This window comes from Microcaecilia unicolor, chromosome 3 (genome assembly GCF_901765095.1).
Source record: "Microcaecilia unicolor chromosome 3, aMicUni1.1, whole genome shotgun sequence".
NCBI classification, from domain to species: Eukaryota; Metazoa; Chordata; class Amphibia; order Gymnophiona; family Siphonopidae; genus Microcaecilia; species Microcaecilia unicolor.
In genome coordinates, this window is record NC_044033.1 from 217,237,190 (window position 1) to 217,253,333 (window position 16,144).

At 49.4% G+C, this 16,144-nt stretch overlaps 1 protein-coding gene across 1 annotated transcript in view; it reads right to left on the reverse strand.

The window, feature by feature from the left end:
* LOC115466314 (histo-blood group ABO system transferase 1-like) overlaps positions 1–16,144 on the reverse strand; it is a 53,487-nt gene that overhangs the window by 21,015 nt on the left and 16,328 nt on the right. Inside the window, exons 4-5 of the mRNA XM_030197485.1 lie at positions 5,353–5,382; positions 4,648–4,683 (exon numbers count right to left, since the gene is read on the reverse strand). Coding sequence (XP_030053345.1) covers positions 4,648–4,683; positions 5,353–5,382 — 66 coding nt within the window. The remainder of the gene's footprint in view (positions 1–4,647; positions 4,684–5,352; positions 5,383–16,144) is intronic.

The window sequence follows — 16,144 nt, forward strand, 5'->3', positions numbered from 1 at the left end:
TTGATTGTCCCATTGATTTGTTACCCGGTACGATGCCTCCTCGAGGAAGATTATATGCCTTGTCCCGGGATGAATCTGCTGCCATGCGGGACTACAGTCAGGACAATCTTCGTAAGGGATTCATCCGACCATCTTCTTCTCCTGCCGGGGCAGGGTTCTTTTTTGTTTCCAAAAAAGATGGGTCCTTGCGGCCCTGCATTGACTATCGCGGACTTAACAACATCACAGTCAAGAACCGGTATCCCCTCCCACTTATCCCGGAGCTTTTTGATCGACTCCAGGGGGCAGTTATTTTTACTAAGTTGGATCTACGAGGGGCCTACAACTTGATTCGTATCCGCCAGGGAGACGAGTGGAAAACTGCATTTAATACTCACGATGGTCATTTTGAGTATCGGGTCATGCCTTTTGGACTTTGTAATGCTCCGGCTGTATTTCAAGATTTCATCAATTTCATTTTCAGGGATCTTCTTTGTTCTTCAGTCATTGTTTACTTGGACGATATTCTGATCTTCTCTGCTTCTCCCCTGGATCATCCCGGGCATGTCCGCACAGTGCTTCAACGACTCCGGGATCATCGACTGTTTGCCAAGTTGGAAAAGTGTGCGTTTCATCAATCCACTATTCCTTTTTTGGGACATATTATCTCTGCTGTTGGATTACAAATGGATCCTGCTAAACTGCAGGCTATCCGGGACTGGCCTCTCCCCCAGGGTCTCCGAGCCTTACAGCGTTTTCTTGGTTTTGCTAACTACTACAGACAATTCATTCCCCATTATTCGCTCCTCACGGCTCCTTTGACAGCCCTTACTCGGAAGGGGGCGGATGTTCGGCATTGGTCTCCTGCTGCCCTGGAGGCTTTTTCGGCCTTGAAGGCGGCTTTCTTGTCTGCATCTGTACTCCGTAGCCCTGATGTCACGAAGCCTTTCATCGTGGAGGTCGATGCCTCTGCTTTGGGTGTAGGGGCGGTGCTGTCCCAGACAACTTCTTCTGGTAAGAAACATCCTTGTTTTTTTTTTTCTAAGAAGTTTTCGCCTGCTGAACGCAATTATACTATCGGGGACAGGGAGCTGCTGGCCCTGAAACTCGCCTTTCAGGAGTGGCGATACCTACTGGAGGGGGCTGCTCACCCTATTACAGTCATCACTGATCACAAAAATCTGCTTTATTTGCAAGATGCCAAACGCTTGAATCCCCGGCAGGCTCGCTGGTCACTATTTTTTGCGCGTTTTACCTTTCACTTGGTGTTTCGGCCCGCAGAGAAGAATATACAGGCAGATGCCCTCTCCCGAGCTTTTGACGTACCTGAGGAGCCTGAGGAACTCTATCCTATGCTCAATCCTGCTTGCCTTTCTCCTATGGTGGGGGCATCCGCCTGTCTCAAGACTCCTGTTCCGGCCCGATCTCGTCGCAAGGTCCTTCAGTGGGGTCATTCTGCTGCGTTTTCGGGACATTTTGGGTTCCGTAAGACCTATCATCTTATTTCCCGTTATTTTTGGTGGCCCCACATGGCCCAGGAGATTCGGCAGTTTGTCTCTACTTGTCCTACCTGTGCCCGTACCAAGTCCTTGCCAGGCAAGCCGTGGGGGCTTCTTCAACCATTACCGGTACCCCATCTACCGTGGCAGGAGGTCTCGATGGACTTTATAACTGATCTTCCCTGTTCCAAGGGCAACACGATCATCTGGGTGGTGGTGGATCGTTTTTCTCGCATGGCTCACTTCGTACCCATGCGGTCCCTGCCATCCGCGAAGGTTCTTGCGTCCCATTTTATCCAGCACATTTTTCGGCTGCATGGACTGCCACATCGTATCATCAGTGATAGAGGGTCGCAATTCACCTCTAAATTTTGGAGATCGTTATGCTCAGCCTTTGGGGTTACCACGCATTTTTCTTCAGCTTACCATCCTCAGACCAACGGCATGGCAGAGCGTACTAACCAGACCCTTAAAGCTTTTCTTCGGGCCTTCACCAATGCTCGTCAGGATGATTGGACTGATCTTCTGGCCTGGGCTGAATTTGCCTACAACAATAGTTTCCATTCTGCTTCACGGACATCACCTTTCTTCACTGTTTTTGGACGTCATCCACGTCTTCCGCCTCCGATTCCTTTGACTGCGGCTCCTCCACTGATCCAGTCTACTCTCACCACCATGCATGCAACTTGGAGGACAGTTCGTCAGCAATTGGGGAGGGCGGCTGCCCGGTACAAGCGATTTGCTGATCGGCGTCGCTGTGCCGCTCCTGTATTCCAGCCGGGACAGAGAGTATGGCTCAGCACCAAGTACCTCAAACTTCGTCTTCCCTCCCTTAAGTTTGCTCCACGCTTCATCGGGCCATTTTCTGTGAGATCTAGAGTGGGGACGATGGTCTATCGACTTCACTTACCTGGTAATCTTCGCATTCACAATGCTTTTCATGTGTCTCTGCTTAAACCTTTTAGGACTTCCCACTGGCATCCTGCTCCAAAGAAGATTCTGGTTCCAGACTCTGACCCTGATCCGGAGTTCGAGGTAAAAGAGATTCTTGATTCTAGACTCCAGAGAGGACGACTGTTCTACTTGATCTCATGGAAGAACTTTGGTCCTGAGGATAACTCCTGGGAGCCTGTTGGTAATATCCATGCCCCTGAGTTATTGCACGAGTTCCACTCTCGTTACCCTAGAAAACCTGGGCCAAGACGGAGGAGGGGGGCTTACGGGGGGGGTACTGTCACGTCCCTTACCTGTGCCGCTCTGCCTGCGGGGATACCTCGCTCCACGAGCAGGAGAGAGCGGGGTATCGCTGGCTACGGGCGGCATGGTAGGGGAGTCTGGGCTTCCTCCTGGACGGCTCCGGCCCGCCGCTATGCTGCTGTAGCGTCTGGAGAGCGCCGACGCTGCAAATATGGCCGGCGCACTCTAGCTGGAAAGTCTCTTCCGGGTGCGGGGCCCAGGAGCATGGGGAACGCCTCTTCTGGGCGCGGATTGGCTGGTCGCGGCTAGGCTCCGCCCGCTCCTTGTGACCAGCCTATCCAGAGCCTCCTGGGGCTGGTTGTTGGCCACGCCTTCCGGACAGCTGATGGTGGTTTCCCTGATGGAGGGGGCTACTTAAACCAGACTCTGACAGAACTCTTTGCTTCGGCTTCTGCTGGTGTGGATTCCTGAGTTCTGTGTCTTTGGATTGTTTCTCTGCTTTGAACCACAGTTTGGACCTGGACTTTGCTATTGCCTGCCGCCTGCCTTTGAACCACAGTTTGGACCTGGACTTTGCTATTGCCTACCGCCTGCCTTTGAACCACAGTTTGGACCTGGACTTTGCTATTGCCTGCCGCCTGCCTTTGAACCACAGTTTGGACCTGGACTTTGCTATTGCCTGCCGCCTGCCTTTGAACCACAGTTTGGACCTGGACTTTGCTTTTGCCTGCCGCCTGCCTTTGAACCACAGTTTGGACCTGGACTTTGCTATTGCCTGCCGCCTGCCTTTGAACCACAGTTTGGACCTGGACTTTGCTATTGCTTACCGCCTGCCTTTGAACCACAGTTTGGACCTGGACTTTGCTTTTGCCTGCCGCCTGCCTTTGAACCACAGTTTGGACCTGGACTTTGCTATTGCCTGCCGCCTGCCTTTGAACCACAGTTTGGACCTGGACTTTGCTATTGCTTACCGCCTGCCTTTGAACCACAGTTTGGACCTGGACTTTGCTATTGCCTGCCGCCTGCCTTTGAACCACAGTTTGGACCTGGACTTTGCTATTGCCTACCGCCTGCCTTTGAACCACAGTTTGGACCTGGACTTTGCTATTGCTTGCCGCCTGCCTCTGAACCACAGTTTGGACCTGGACTTTGCTTTTGCCTGCCGCCTGCCTTTGAACCACAGTTTGGACCTGGACTTTGCTGTTGCCTACCGCCTGCCTTTGAACCACAGTTTGGACCTGGACTTTGCTTTTGCCTGCTGCCTGCTTTTGTGCCACAGGGTGGATCTGGACTTGCCTTTGTCTACCACCGGCCTGGAACCGCTGATCGGATCGGGACCTTGTCTTTTGGGCAATTGTCTGCTCCATTCTGCCCTTCGTGGGAGGTCTCTGCCCTGACTCCCCAGGTAAGATCAGGACTGTCTGGCTGCCAGACGTTGTTTGGCACAAGGGCTCACTTTTCGGGGCATAGGCCTGACACACTGTTGGCTTTAGAATATGAAAGCTAAAGATATAATTTTTTTCAAAAAAATATAAAAAATAATAACTACTATATTAGCGGATCCATGACGATTTGCGCCATACCATTACCACAAAGGGACTTAGTTCCCACATGGTGCGTGCTGCAGGACACTCTGATGATCCCCTTTAGAAAAATTCATACAAGTGTGAATTGATATTGCAATGCAGCTTTAGATATGATAAACGTTTACTGTGGATAAGTTATTTTTCAATAAGAGTATTCTACTGATGAGTGTTTGGGACACTAAACTTGAATTATAAAGTTAGGCGTGGGCATTTGCACCAAATCTTCATTGGCATAATTTGCTGAGCGTAAATTCTAGTCATCTGAACGGACTCAGAACGGCGCGGCTTATGGAATATGCCTAAGCGTGTTTTCAATCGGCGCCAGTTATTTAGGCACGGTAAACAGAATTAGATCCTTGATGTATTAATTATAAAAGAGTACTCACGGAGCTTTTGCTATATCAGGTTTGCCATAAATCATTCTGCAAAGTCAGAGGAGAAGTAGGAAATGAGTTACAGTGCTTAAACAGGAAAACACCTCTGGTGTCTAAGGCATTAACTAGGGAAGATAATGTTCAGAGGTATTGATTCAAATCCTGCATAAACCTTTGCCTTTTCATAGGTAAAAACTATTTATAACTGATTAACGATAGCTGCAACCTAACTGTAGTTCCCTGTTTATCTGGCCATCATGAAGACGACTTTATTGAAATGGTCTGAAAATTAGTGGTCCTTAATTTAATTCCCTTAAATGGAACTTGTCCATATTTCTGAGGTACCATGGAGGCCATCTTTACCTACTGTCTCCAAGATTTCAGAAGGTATTTTATTTCTTTGTCAGCTATGCAAATCAGTGAATGCTTCCCATTTATGAAATTTGCTCCAGAAAACCATTCTAAGAAAATCACTAATGCTTGAGCCAAGGCACCAGAGCAAACACTCTTAACCACATGAATAACCCAAATGGACCAGCATCTGCACTGTGAGGTATTAGGAAAATGTGGGGTAGAATTCCAGCACAGAAAGTTGCTTAGTTACTGATCTGAAACTAGGTGACCCTAACAGTCAAGGGCCACAGGTCTACCATCAGGGGTAGCGGATCAATTATTCTAAAATGCCACTGACATAAAATTTATAGAGTAGATACTCACCTTGATGGTAAAGATCCATTCTCCGGCATTCTAGTAATTGTCAAAAAAAGAAATACATTGGCATACTTATAGGTTATCCAACATCAAAGAATTGATCAACTTTTCATCATTTCTTCTATCGCTATAACCCTGCATTTAATTTGATTTCAAATTGTGTTGTAGACTTAACTACTTCCAGCAAAAGGTTCATATATACACTGATCTTTGAGGGGGCAATTTTCAAACTTCCCCGTTGCATACTTTTAATCTGTGGGCTTTATACCGATGGTCACCTTTATCTGCTTTTTTTCTGCAGGTAGACTTTTGCTGGAAAAGTCTGTACAAAGACTTGAAAATGCCACCTACATGTATCGTTTTCTTTCCTTGACCTTAACACACTCCTGGAAATGTCTCCTCTCAGTGTGGTATTGATATAGAACAAAAAACCTTTGTTGTGTTCCACATCAATGCTACGCTGAGAGGAGACATTTTAACTAATTAACTAAAACAAACAAAAACCACAAATGGACCTTCAGGAACAGGACAAAAGGAGCTTTAGTAAGAATGACCCAACATGGGCCGTGTTTCAACGACCAAGCGCCTATGTCAGGGGTCAAAGCAAGTATAGCTGTTCGTGTGTGGTTGACTCACAAAGTATTGGTACTGTTATAGAACATTTTGAAAATACATAGGTCCCACATGGAGCCGGGAAAACTCAATACTTCTGAATAGATCCTCCAGTCCTGTGTTATAAAAGCCATTATGGGAAATAGGACTTGATATACTGCCTTTCTGTGGTTTTTGTAACTACATTCAAAGTGGTTAACATATTATATACAGCTACTTATTTGTACCTTGGGCAATGGAGGGTTAAGTGAGGGAACTGAACCCAGTTCCCCAGGATCAAAGTCTGCTGCACTAACCACTAGGCTACTCCATACCAAACAACAGTCAATTTTTTTTTAAATTTTTTACATTTGACACTTGTTTGGATAATGGCTTTTTCAACACAGGACTGGAGGATCTATTCAAAAGTGTTTTGGTTTCCCGACTCTATGCGGGACCTACGTATTTTCAAAATGCTGTGTGAGTCAACCACACATGAACAGCTGTACTTGCTTTGACCCCTGACACAGGCAGGCACTGGGTTGCCGAAACACGGCTCGCGCCAGGTCTTTCTTATTAAAGTTCCTTTTGTCCTGTTCCTGAAGGTCAATTTGTGCTTTTTGTTTGTTTTGGTTTCTTGTTGACTTTGGAACCCTCTCTTTTCCAATTTGTGGAACTAATTAACTAACACAGGTTTTTTTGCTCCTTTGAGGTAAGGCAGTTTTCAGACAACTGATTAACACAGATAAAACATTTTTAAATTCAATAAATCACTTTGAAAATTGTCCCAACCGTGAACGTTTATATTTATTTATTTGTTACATTTGTATCCCACATTTTCCCACCTATTTGTAGGCTCAATGAGGCTTACATAGTGCCGGAGCTGCGTTGGCAGACTCCGGTGTAAACAAATACAAAGTGATGTTGTGGTAAGATAAAGTTCATGTGGCACAGCCACATTTGGGAATCATACAACGGAAGAGTTGAGTCATGTCCTTTATGTACTTTAGTTTTGGTGCGTTGCAGAGATCGTTATTTATGTTGGATTGGTAGGGTATGCCTTTCTAAACAGGTATGTTTTTAGTGATTTCCGGAAGTTTCGGTGGTCGTATGTGGTTTTCAAGGCTTTTGGTAATGTGTTCCACAGTTGTGTGCTTACGTAGGAGAAACTGGATGCGTAAGTAGATTTATATTTGAGTCCTTTGCAGCTTGGGTAGTGCAGATTTAGGTACATTCGTGTTGATTTGGATGTGTTTCTAGTTCGTATGTCGATCAGGTCTGTCATGTATCCCGGGGCTTGTTTCAAGATGATGAAATCTATGATTCTTTATTGTGATTTCTTACTCACCAGACTGGCTTCTATTCATATATTACCAAGATGGTTCTTTAATAGTTTTCATCTTTTTTGACTGGCTAAACTTTTACTGTTATTCTATCTTCTTCCACTTCCATCTCCTGTAACTTAAACTGTGGTGTGCCTCAAGGTTCAATACTGGCCCCACTCTTGCTCAACGTTTTTCTAAGTCCACTAACAACACTTATTCAAGATCTTGGCATCATTGCTTTTTATTATGCAAATGATGTCCTTATTATTCATTACATTGATCCACTTCATTCTGACCTATCTCAGTTTCAAACTGGACTAGATACCATCTCCTCTTTGCTATGCTCCAACTGTCTCATCCTTACATAGTAACAGAGAGGGACATTTTCGAAAGTTGGGATTTAGACATCTTTGTAAAACATCCAAAAACAGGGGGGAGGGGCGTATTTTCGAAAAAAGATGGACGTCCATATTTTGTTTTGAAAATATCAAGGACATCCTTGGATTTGGATGTGCTTAGACATGGACGTCTGACCTTCGGCGATTTTCAAAACCAAAGACGCCCATGTCTAAAACGTCCAAAAGCAAGCCATTTGGACGTTGGAGGAGCCAACATTAGTAGTGCACCTGTCCCCCTGAAATGCCAGGACACCAACCGGGCACCTTAAGGACACTGCAGTGGACTTCAGAAAATGTTCCCAGGTACACAGCTCCCTTACCTTGTGTGCTGAGCCCCCCAAAATCCACTACCCACAACTGTACACCATTACCATACCCCTTACGAGTGAAGGGGGGCACCTATATGTGGGTACAGTGGGTTTCTGGTGTGTTTTGGAGGGCTTGCTGTTTCTTCCACAAATGTAACAGGTAGGAGGGGTATGGGCCGGGGTCCGCCTGTCTGAAGTGCACTGCAGTACCCACTAAAACTGCTCCAGGGACCTGCATGTGCTGTCATGGACCTGAGTATGACATCTGAAGCTCGCACAAAATAATTTTAAAGATGTTTTTTGAGGGTGGGAGGGATCTGTTCTTGGACCCCTTCTTTTTTCAATCTACACCTCTTCCCTGAGCTCCCTAATCACCTCTCATGGTTTCCAATATCATCTTTATGCTGATGACACCCAGCTTTATCTCTCCACACCAGACATCATTGCAGAAACCCAGACCAAAGTATCAGCCTGCTTATCCGACATTGCTACCTGGATGTCCAACCGCCACTTGAAACTGAACATGGCCAAGACCGAGCTTATTGTCTTCCCTCCCAAACCCATTTCTCCTCTCCCTCCACTCTCCATCTCAGTTGATAACACCCTCATCGTTCCAGTCTCATCTGCCCGCAACCTTGGAGTCATCTTCGACTCCTCCCTCTCCTTCTCTGCGCATATCCAGCAGATTGCCAAGACCTGTTGCTTCTTCCTCTATAACATCAGCAAAATTCGCCCTTTCCTCTCTGAGCACACCACCCGTAATCTTATCCACTCTCTCATTACCTCTCGCCTTGACTACTCCAACCTATTCCTCACTGGCCTCCCACTTTGCCATCTATCCCCCCTTCAATCCGTTCAGAACTCTGCTGCACGTCTTATCTTCCGCCTGGACCGATATACTCATATCACCCCTCTCCTCAAGTCACTTCACTGGCTTCCGATCAGGTACCGCATACAGTTCAAGCTTCTCCTATTAACCTACAAATGCACTCGATCTGCAGCCCCTCCCTACCTCTCTACCCTCATCTCCCCTTACGTTCCTACCCGTAACCTCCGCTCTCAAGACAAATCACTCCTCTCAGTACCCTTCTCCACCACCGCCAACTCGCCTCACCCTATGCTTGGAATAAACTTCCTGAGCCCATACGCCAGGCCCCCTCCCTGCCCATCTTCAAAGCCTTGCTCAAAGCCCACCTCTTCAATGTCGCCTTCGGCACCTAACCACCATACCTCTAATCAGGAAATCTTGACTGCCTCAACTTGACCTTGACATTTCGCCCATTAGATTGTAAGCTCTTTTGAGCAGGGACTGTCCTTTGTTGTTAAATTGTACAGCGCTGCGTAACCCTAGTAGCGCTCTAGAAATGTTAAGTAGTAGTAGTAGTTAGTGACCACTAGGGGAGTAATGGGAGGTCATCCCCGATTCCCTCCGGTGCTCATCTGGTCATTTTGGGCACCTTTTTGTGCCTTATTCGTAAAAAAACAAGTCCGGGTGAAAACATCCAAGTTTTACTTTAGGACGTCCTTGCTTTTTTAGATTATGGCTCAAAGATGTCCAAGTCTTAGGCACGCCTTCACCTCACCTCCGACACGCCCCCTTGAAATTTGGATGTCCTTGCGACAGACTTCATTTGGAGATGTCCAAAATCGGATTTTGATTATACCGATTTGGACGTCCCTGGGAGATGGATGTCCATGTTCCGATTTATGTCAAAAGATAGACGACCATCTCTTTTGAAAATGAGCCTGATAGTAACATAGTAGATGATGGTAGATAAAGACCTCTACGTGCATCCAGTCTGCCCAACAAGATAAACTCATTACACAAAGTATGATGTGATACTTCATATGTATACCTGATCTTGATTTGTCCTTGCCATAGACTGTAGATGTCTGCCCGGTACTGTCCCTAATCGAGAACACTGGCCTGCTGGATCACAGGTAGACATTACTGTCCAACTTTAACTCCTCTACTTCATGGTCCACCTATTCTTTCAATAGCATACTTTAAATGCCTTGGAATTATCATAGATCAGTAATTAGGATTTGAGCCTCAGGTTACAGAAGTAGTAAGTCAATGAATGTGCTCCAGAGTCAAGTACAGGAGATGTGTCTTCAGGAGTAGGAGTCCTGTAAAAGAGAAGCAATAACCCAACACGAATGTATCTGGCTATTGGAGAAGAATGCAGAAGTTTGTAGGATTACTGAGTTTTTCAGCATGCAGGAACACCAGGAGCGAGATGGGAAAAGAGCTGAAGGAGTTGGCTAACCAGCTCAAAGAGGCCTCTCAAGCAAGGGATTCTTTGGAAGAACAGTCCCATTGCATAGAAGCCCGGCGTAAGGGTGCCCTGATGCTGCTGGAGGAGAAACAACTATTCAATGATAAACTCATCAGTCCACTGACCCTCCAGCTCAGCCCCAGCTCAAAATTATGGCTCTACGGTAAAGGCTCCACCATGTGGAGTGTTTACCAAAAGGAAGAAGATAACAGTGGGCGTTTAAGAAGGTCATTGAGAGTGATGCTTCTATTCTTATTCCCAGTTATGGGGATCGTTGGGACACAGGAAATACTGGAGCCGAATCTGGTCAGCTATAGAGATCCTAATGATATGGAAGCAAGGGGGCTTCCCAGTGATTCAAACCAACTGTGCGTTGCCTGGCGGATGATGAAAAGTGATCAAGTGTTGAAGTGGAGAAGTGGGACACTTGTGCACGAGAAATCGCTGTCTTCTACAAGTGACAACCCTTTTCAGGTTGTGGTATGGCCCATGGTTGGAGTCCATGTCCTGCTGCATCCTGGACTTGGTGTTCCTGTGATGGGGATTTGGACAGTCCATGGCCATTGGTGTGTGACAGGGCCCAATGGCTGAGGCATGGAAGGTCTGAAGTGGTGTTTTGGTTTTGGGCCAGGGGTGGTCCCAGTAATTCCTAGTGGTGGAAGGAGTCCTGGGTATCTTATGGGATGGTTGCCTTCAGCCTATAGGAGTCGGTGTCCCTCAGAGTGGCAAGCACTCAACCTCTGGGGCTGAGCTGAGGGGGAGGGTATTCAAGGGAGTGAATGGCACAGCAGCAGGTTTCCTTAGGAACAATTCCTCACTGGTGTTGAAGTTAAAGCGAATGCTACATACCTGTAGAAGGTATTCTCCGAGGACAGCAGGCTGATTGTTCTCACTGATGGGTGACGTCCACGGCAGCCCCTCCAATCGGAATCTTCACTAGCAAAGGCCTTTGCTAGTCCTCGCGCGCCCATGCGCACTGCGCATGCGCGGCCGTCTTCCCGCCCGAACCGGCTCGTGTTCGTCAGTCCCGTATGTAGCAAGACAAAGACAAGGGAAGACACAACTCCAAAGGGGAGGCGGGCGGGTTTGTGAGAACAATCAGCCTGCTGTCCTCGGAGAATACCTTCTACAGGTATGTAGCATTCGCTTTCTCCGAGGACAAGCAGGCTGCTTGTTCTCACTGATGGGGTATCCCTAGCCCCCAGGCTCACTCAAAACAACAACCATGGTCAATTGGGCCTCGCAACGGCGAGGACATAACTGAGATTGACCTAAAAAATTTACCAACTAACTGAGAGTGCAGCCTGGAACAGAACAAACAGGGCCCTCGGGGGGTGGAGTTGGATCCTAAAGCCCAAACAGGTTCTGAAGAACTGACTGCCCGAACCGACTGTCGCGTCGGGTATCCTGCTGCAGGCAGTAATGAGATGTGAATGTGTGGACAGATGACCACGTCGCAGCTTTGCAAATCTCTTCAATGGTAGCTGACTTCAAGTGGGCTACCGACGCTGCTAAGGCTCTAACATTATGAGCCGTGACATGACCCTCAAGAGCCAGCCCAGCCTGGGCGTAAGTGAAGGAAATGCAATCTGCTAGCCAATTGGATATGGTGCGTTTCCCTACAGCCACTCCCCTCCTATTGGGATCAAAAGAAACAAACAATTGGGCGGACTGTCTGTTGGGCTGTGTCCGCTCCAGGTAGAAGACCAATGCTCTCTTGCAGTCCAATGTGTGCAGCTGACGTTTAGCAGGGCAGGAATGAGGACGGGGAAAGAATGTTGGCAAGACAATTGACTGGTTCAGATGGAACTCCGACACAACCTTTGGCAAGAACTTAGGGTGAGTGCGGAGGACTACTCTGTTGTGATGAAATTTGGTGTAAGGGGCCTGGGCTACCAGGGCCTGAAGCTCACTGACTCTACGAGCTGAAGTAACTGCCACCAAGAAAATGACCTTCCAGGTCAAGTACTTCAGATGGCAGGAATTCAGTGGCTCAAAAGGAGGTTTCATCAGCTGGGTGAGAACGACATTGAGATCCCATGACACTGTAGGAGGCTTGACAGGGGGCTTTGACAAAAGCAAACCTCTCATGAAGCGAACAACTAAAGGCTGTCCTGAGATCGGCTTACCTTCCACATGATAATGGTATGCACTGATTGCACTACGATGAACCCTTACAGAGTTGGTCTTGAGACCAGACTCAGACAGGTGCAGAAGGTATTCAAGCAGGGTCTGTGTAGGACAAGAGCGAGGATCTAGGGCCTTGCTGTCACACCAGACGGCAAACCTCCTCCACAGAAAGAAGTAACTCCTCTTGGTGGAATCTTTCCTGGAAGCAAGCAAGACGCGGGAGACACCCTCCGACAGACCCAAAGAGGCAAAGTCTACGCTCTCAGCATCCAGGCCGTGAGAGCCAGGGACCGGAGGTTGGGATGCAGAAGCGCCCCTTCGTCCTGTGTGATGAGGGTCGGAAAACACTCCAATCTCCACGGTTCTTCGGAGGACAACTCCAGAAGAAGAGGGAACCAGATCTGACGCGGCCAAAAAGGAGCAATCAGAATCATGGTGCCTCGGTCTTGCTTGAGTTTCAACAAAGTCTTCCCCACCAGAGGTATGGGAGGATAAGCATACAGGAGACCCTCCCCCCAATCCAGGAGGAAGGCATCCGATGCCAGTCTGCCGTGGGCCTGAAGCCTGGAACAGAACTGAGGGACTTTGTGGTTGGCTCGAGATGCGAAGAGGTCTACCAAGGGGGTGCCCCACACCTGGAAGATCTGTCGCACTACACGGGAATTGAGCGACCACTCATGAGGTTGCATAATCCTGCTCAACCTGTCGGCCAGACTGTTGTTTACGCCTGCCAGATATGTGGCTTGGAGCACCATGCCGTGACGGCGAGCCCAGAGCCACATGCTGACGGCTTCCTGACACAGGGGGCGAGATCCGGTGCCCCCCTGCTTGTTGACGTAGTACATGGCAACCTGGTTGTCTGTCTGAATTTGGATAATTTGGTGGGACAGCTGATCTCTGAAAGCCTTCAGAGCGTTCCAGATCGCTCGCAACTCCAGAAGATTGATCTGCAGATCGCGTTCTTGGAGGGACCAGCTTCCTTGGGTGTGAAGCCCATCGACATGAGCTCCCCACCCCAGGAGAGACGCATCCGTGGTCAGCACTTTTTGTGGCTGAGGAATTTGGAAAGGACGTCCCAGAGTCAAATTGGACCAAATCGTCCACCAATACAGGGATTCGAGAAAACTCGTGGAGAGGTGGATTACGTCTTCTAGATCCCCAGCAGCCTGGAACCACTGGGAAGCTAGGGTCCATTGAGCAGATCTCATGTGAAGGCGGGCCATGGGAGTCACATGGACTGTGGAGGCCATGTGGCCTAGCAATCTCAACATCTGCCGAGCTGTGATCTGCTGGGACGCTCGCACCCGCGAGACGAGGGACAACAAGCTGTTGGCTCTCGTCTCTGGGAGATAGGCGCGAGCCGTCCGAGAATCCAGCAGAGCTCCTATGAATTCGAGTCTCTGCACTGGGAGAAGATGGGACTTTGGATAATTTATCACAAACCCCAGTAGCTCCAGGAGGCGAATAGTCATCTGCATGGACTGCAGGGCTCCTGCCTCGGATGTGTTCTTCACCAGCCAATCGTCGAGATATGGGAACACGTGCACCCCCAGCCTGCGAAGTGCCGCTGCTACTACAGCCAAGCACTTTGTGAACACCCTGGGCGCAGAGGCGAGCCCAAAGGGTAGCACACAGTACTGGAAGTGACGTGTGCCCAGCTGAAATCGCAGATACTGTCTGTGAGCTGGCAGTATCGGGATGTGTGTGTAGGCATCCTTCAAGTCCAGAGAGCATAGCCAATCGTTTTCCTGAATCATGGGAAGGAGGGTGCCCAGGGAAAGCATCCTGAACTTTTCTTTGACCAGATATTTGTTCAGGGCCCTTAGGTCTAGAATGGGACGCATCCCCCCTGTTTTCTTTTCCACAAGGAAGTACCTGGAATAGAATCCCAGCCCTTCTTGCCCGGATGGCACGGGCTCGACCGCATTGGCGCTGAGAAGGGCGGAGAGTTCCTCTGCAAGTACCTGCTTGTGCTGGAAGCTGTAAGACTGAGCTCCCGGTGGGCAATTTGGAGGTTTTGAGGCCAAATTGAGGGTGTATCCTTGCCGGACTATTTGGAGAACCCACTGATCAGAGGTTATGAGAGGCCACCTTTGGTGAAAAGCTTTCAACCTCCCTCCGACTGGCAGGTCGCCCGGCACTGACACTTGGATGTCGGCTATGCTCTGCTGGAGCCAGTCAAAAGCTCGTCCCTTGCTTTTGCTGGGGAGCCGAGGGGCCTTGCTGAGGCGCACGCTGCTGACGAGAGCGAGCGCGCTGGGGCTTAGCCTGGGCCGCAGGCTGTCGAGAAGGAGGATTGTACCTACGCTTGCCAGAAGAGTAGGGAACAGTCTTCCTTCCCCAAAAAAATCTTCTACCTGTAGAGGTAGAGGCTGAAGGCTGCCGGCGGGAGAACTTGTCGAATGCGGTGTCCCGCTGGTGGAGCTGCTCTACCACCTGTTCGACTTTCTCTCCAAAAATGTTATCCGCACGGCAAGGCGAGTCCGCAATCCGCTGCTGGATTCTATTCTCCAGGTCGGAGGCACGCAGCCATGAGAGCCTGCGCATCACCACACCTTGAGCAGCGGCCCTGGACGCAACATCAAATGTGTCATACACCCCTCTGGCCAGGAATTTTCTGCACGCCTTCAGCTGCCTGACCACCTGAAATGGCTTGGCTTGCTCAGGGGGGAGCGCATCAACCAAGCCCGCCAACTGCCGCACATTGTTCCGCATGTGTATGCTCGTGTAGAGCTGGTAAGACTGAATTTTGGCCACGAGCATAGAAGAATGGTAGGCCTTCCTCCCAAAGGAGTCTAAGGTTCTAGAGTCCTTGCCCGGGGGCGCCGAAGCATGCTCCCTAGAACTCTTAGCCTTCTTTAGGGCCAGATCCACAACTCCAGAATCATGAGGCAACTGGGTGCGCATCAGATCTGGGTCCCCATGGATCCGGTACTGGGACTCGATCTTCTTGGGGATGTGGGGATTAGTTAAGGGCTTGGTCCAGTTCGCAAGCAATGTCTTTTTTAGGACATGGTGCAAGGGAACAGTGGACGCTTCCTTAGGTGGAGAAGGATAGTCCAGGAGCTCAAACATTTCAGCCCTGGGCTCGTCCTCCACAACCACCGGGAAGGGGATGGCCGTAGACATTTCCCGGACAAAGGAAGCAAAAGACAGACTCTCAGGAGGGGAAAGCTGTCTTTCAGGAGAGGGAGTGGGATCGGAAGGAAGACCCTCAGACTCCTCGTCAGAGAAATATCTGGGGTCTTCTTCCTCTTCCCACGAGGCCTCACCCTCGGTGTCAGACACAAGTTCACGGACCTGTGTCTGCAACCGCGCCCGACTCGACTCCGTGGAGCCACGTCCACGATGGGGGCGTCGAGAGGTAGACTCCCTCGCCCGCATCGGCGAAGCTCCCTCCTCCGACGTAGTCGGGGAGCCTTCCTGGGAGGCGACGGCAGCCGGTACCGCACGCGGCACCGACGCCGGGGACCTCACCTCGGGCGATGGGCCAGCCGGCGCCACGCTCGACGGTACCGGTGGCGCAAGCACCGCCGGTACCGGAGGGGTAGGGCGCAGCAGCTCTCCCAGAATCTCTGGGAGAACGGCCCGGAGGCTCTCGTTCAGAGCGGCTGCAGAGAAAGGCATGGAGGTCGATGCAGGCGTCGACGTCAGAACCTGTTCCGGGCGTGGAGGCTGTTCCGGGCTGTCCAGAGTGGAGCGCATCGACACCTCCTGAACAGAGGTTGAGCGGTCCTCTCGGTGCCGATGCCTGCTGGGTGCCGACT